This window comes from Mesitornis unicolor, unplaced genomic scaffold, assembly GCF_000695765.1.
Source record: "Mesitornis unicolor isolate BGI_N332 unplaced genomic scaffold, ASM69576v1 scaffold18453, whole genome shotgun sequence".
Classification (NCBI taxonomy): domain Eukaryota; kingdom Metazoa; phylum Chordata; class Aves; order Mesitornithiformes; family Mesitornithidae; genus Mesitornis; species Mesitornis unicolor.
Genome location: NW_010176891.1, coordinates 7,727 through 8,112, shown reverse-complemented (window position 1 = coordinate 8,112; position 386 = coordinate 7,727). Strand labels below are relative to the sequence as shown.

Below are 386 nucleotides of genomic sequence, written 5' to 3'. Positions count from 1 at the left end.
CATGCTTCTCTCTCCCCCTCGCAGGTCAGCCCAAGTCGAGCCCCGACATCTCACTCTTCCCACCATCCTTGGAGGAAATCGAGAAACGCAACAGGGCCACCCTGGTGTGTCTGTTGTCGGACTTCTACCCCGGTGCCGTGGAGGTGACGTGGGTGGCCGATGGCCGCACTCTGTCCAGTGAGGTGGAGACCAGCCAGCCCCAGCGGCAGAGCAACAACAAGTACTTGGCCAGCAGCTACCTGACGCTGTCTGTCAGCGACTGGAAGAGCTACGAGACCTACTCCTGCAAGGTCAAACATGAAGCTGGCAATGTGGAGAAGAGCCTGAGTAGATCCGAGTGCTCCTAAACCCACCGGGACCTCCCTGGTGGCCCCTCACCGGCCCCC

The 386-nt window shown here is 60.9% G+C and overlaps 1 gene segment (V, D, J or C); it reads left to right on the top strand.

The window, feature by feature from the left end:
* Positions 1 to 14: 14 nt before the first annotated feature.
* Positions 15 to 347, top strand: LOC104538616 (the record flags this gene model as incomplete). The annotated part of the segment is given in 1 exon segment: positions 15 to 347. A coding segment is annotated over 1 exon segment (333 nt), but the record flags the coding sequence as incomplete, so codon positions are not given.
* Between the last annotated feature and the right edge of the window lie 39 nt (positions 348 to 386).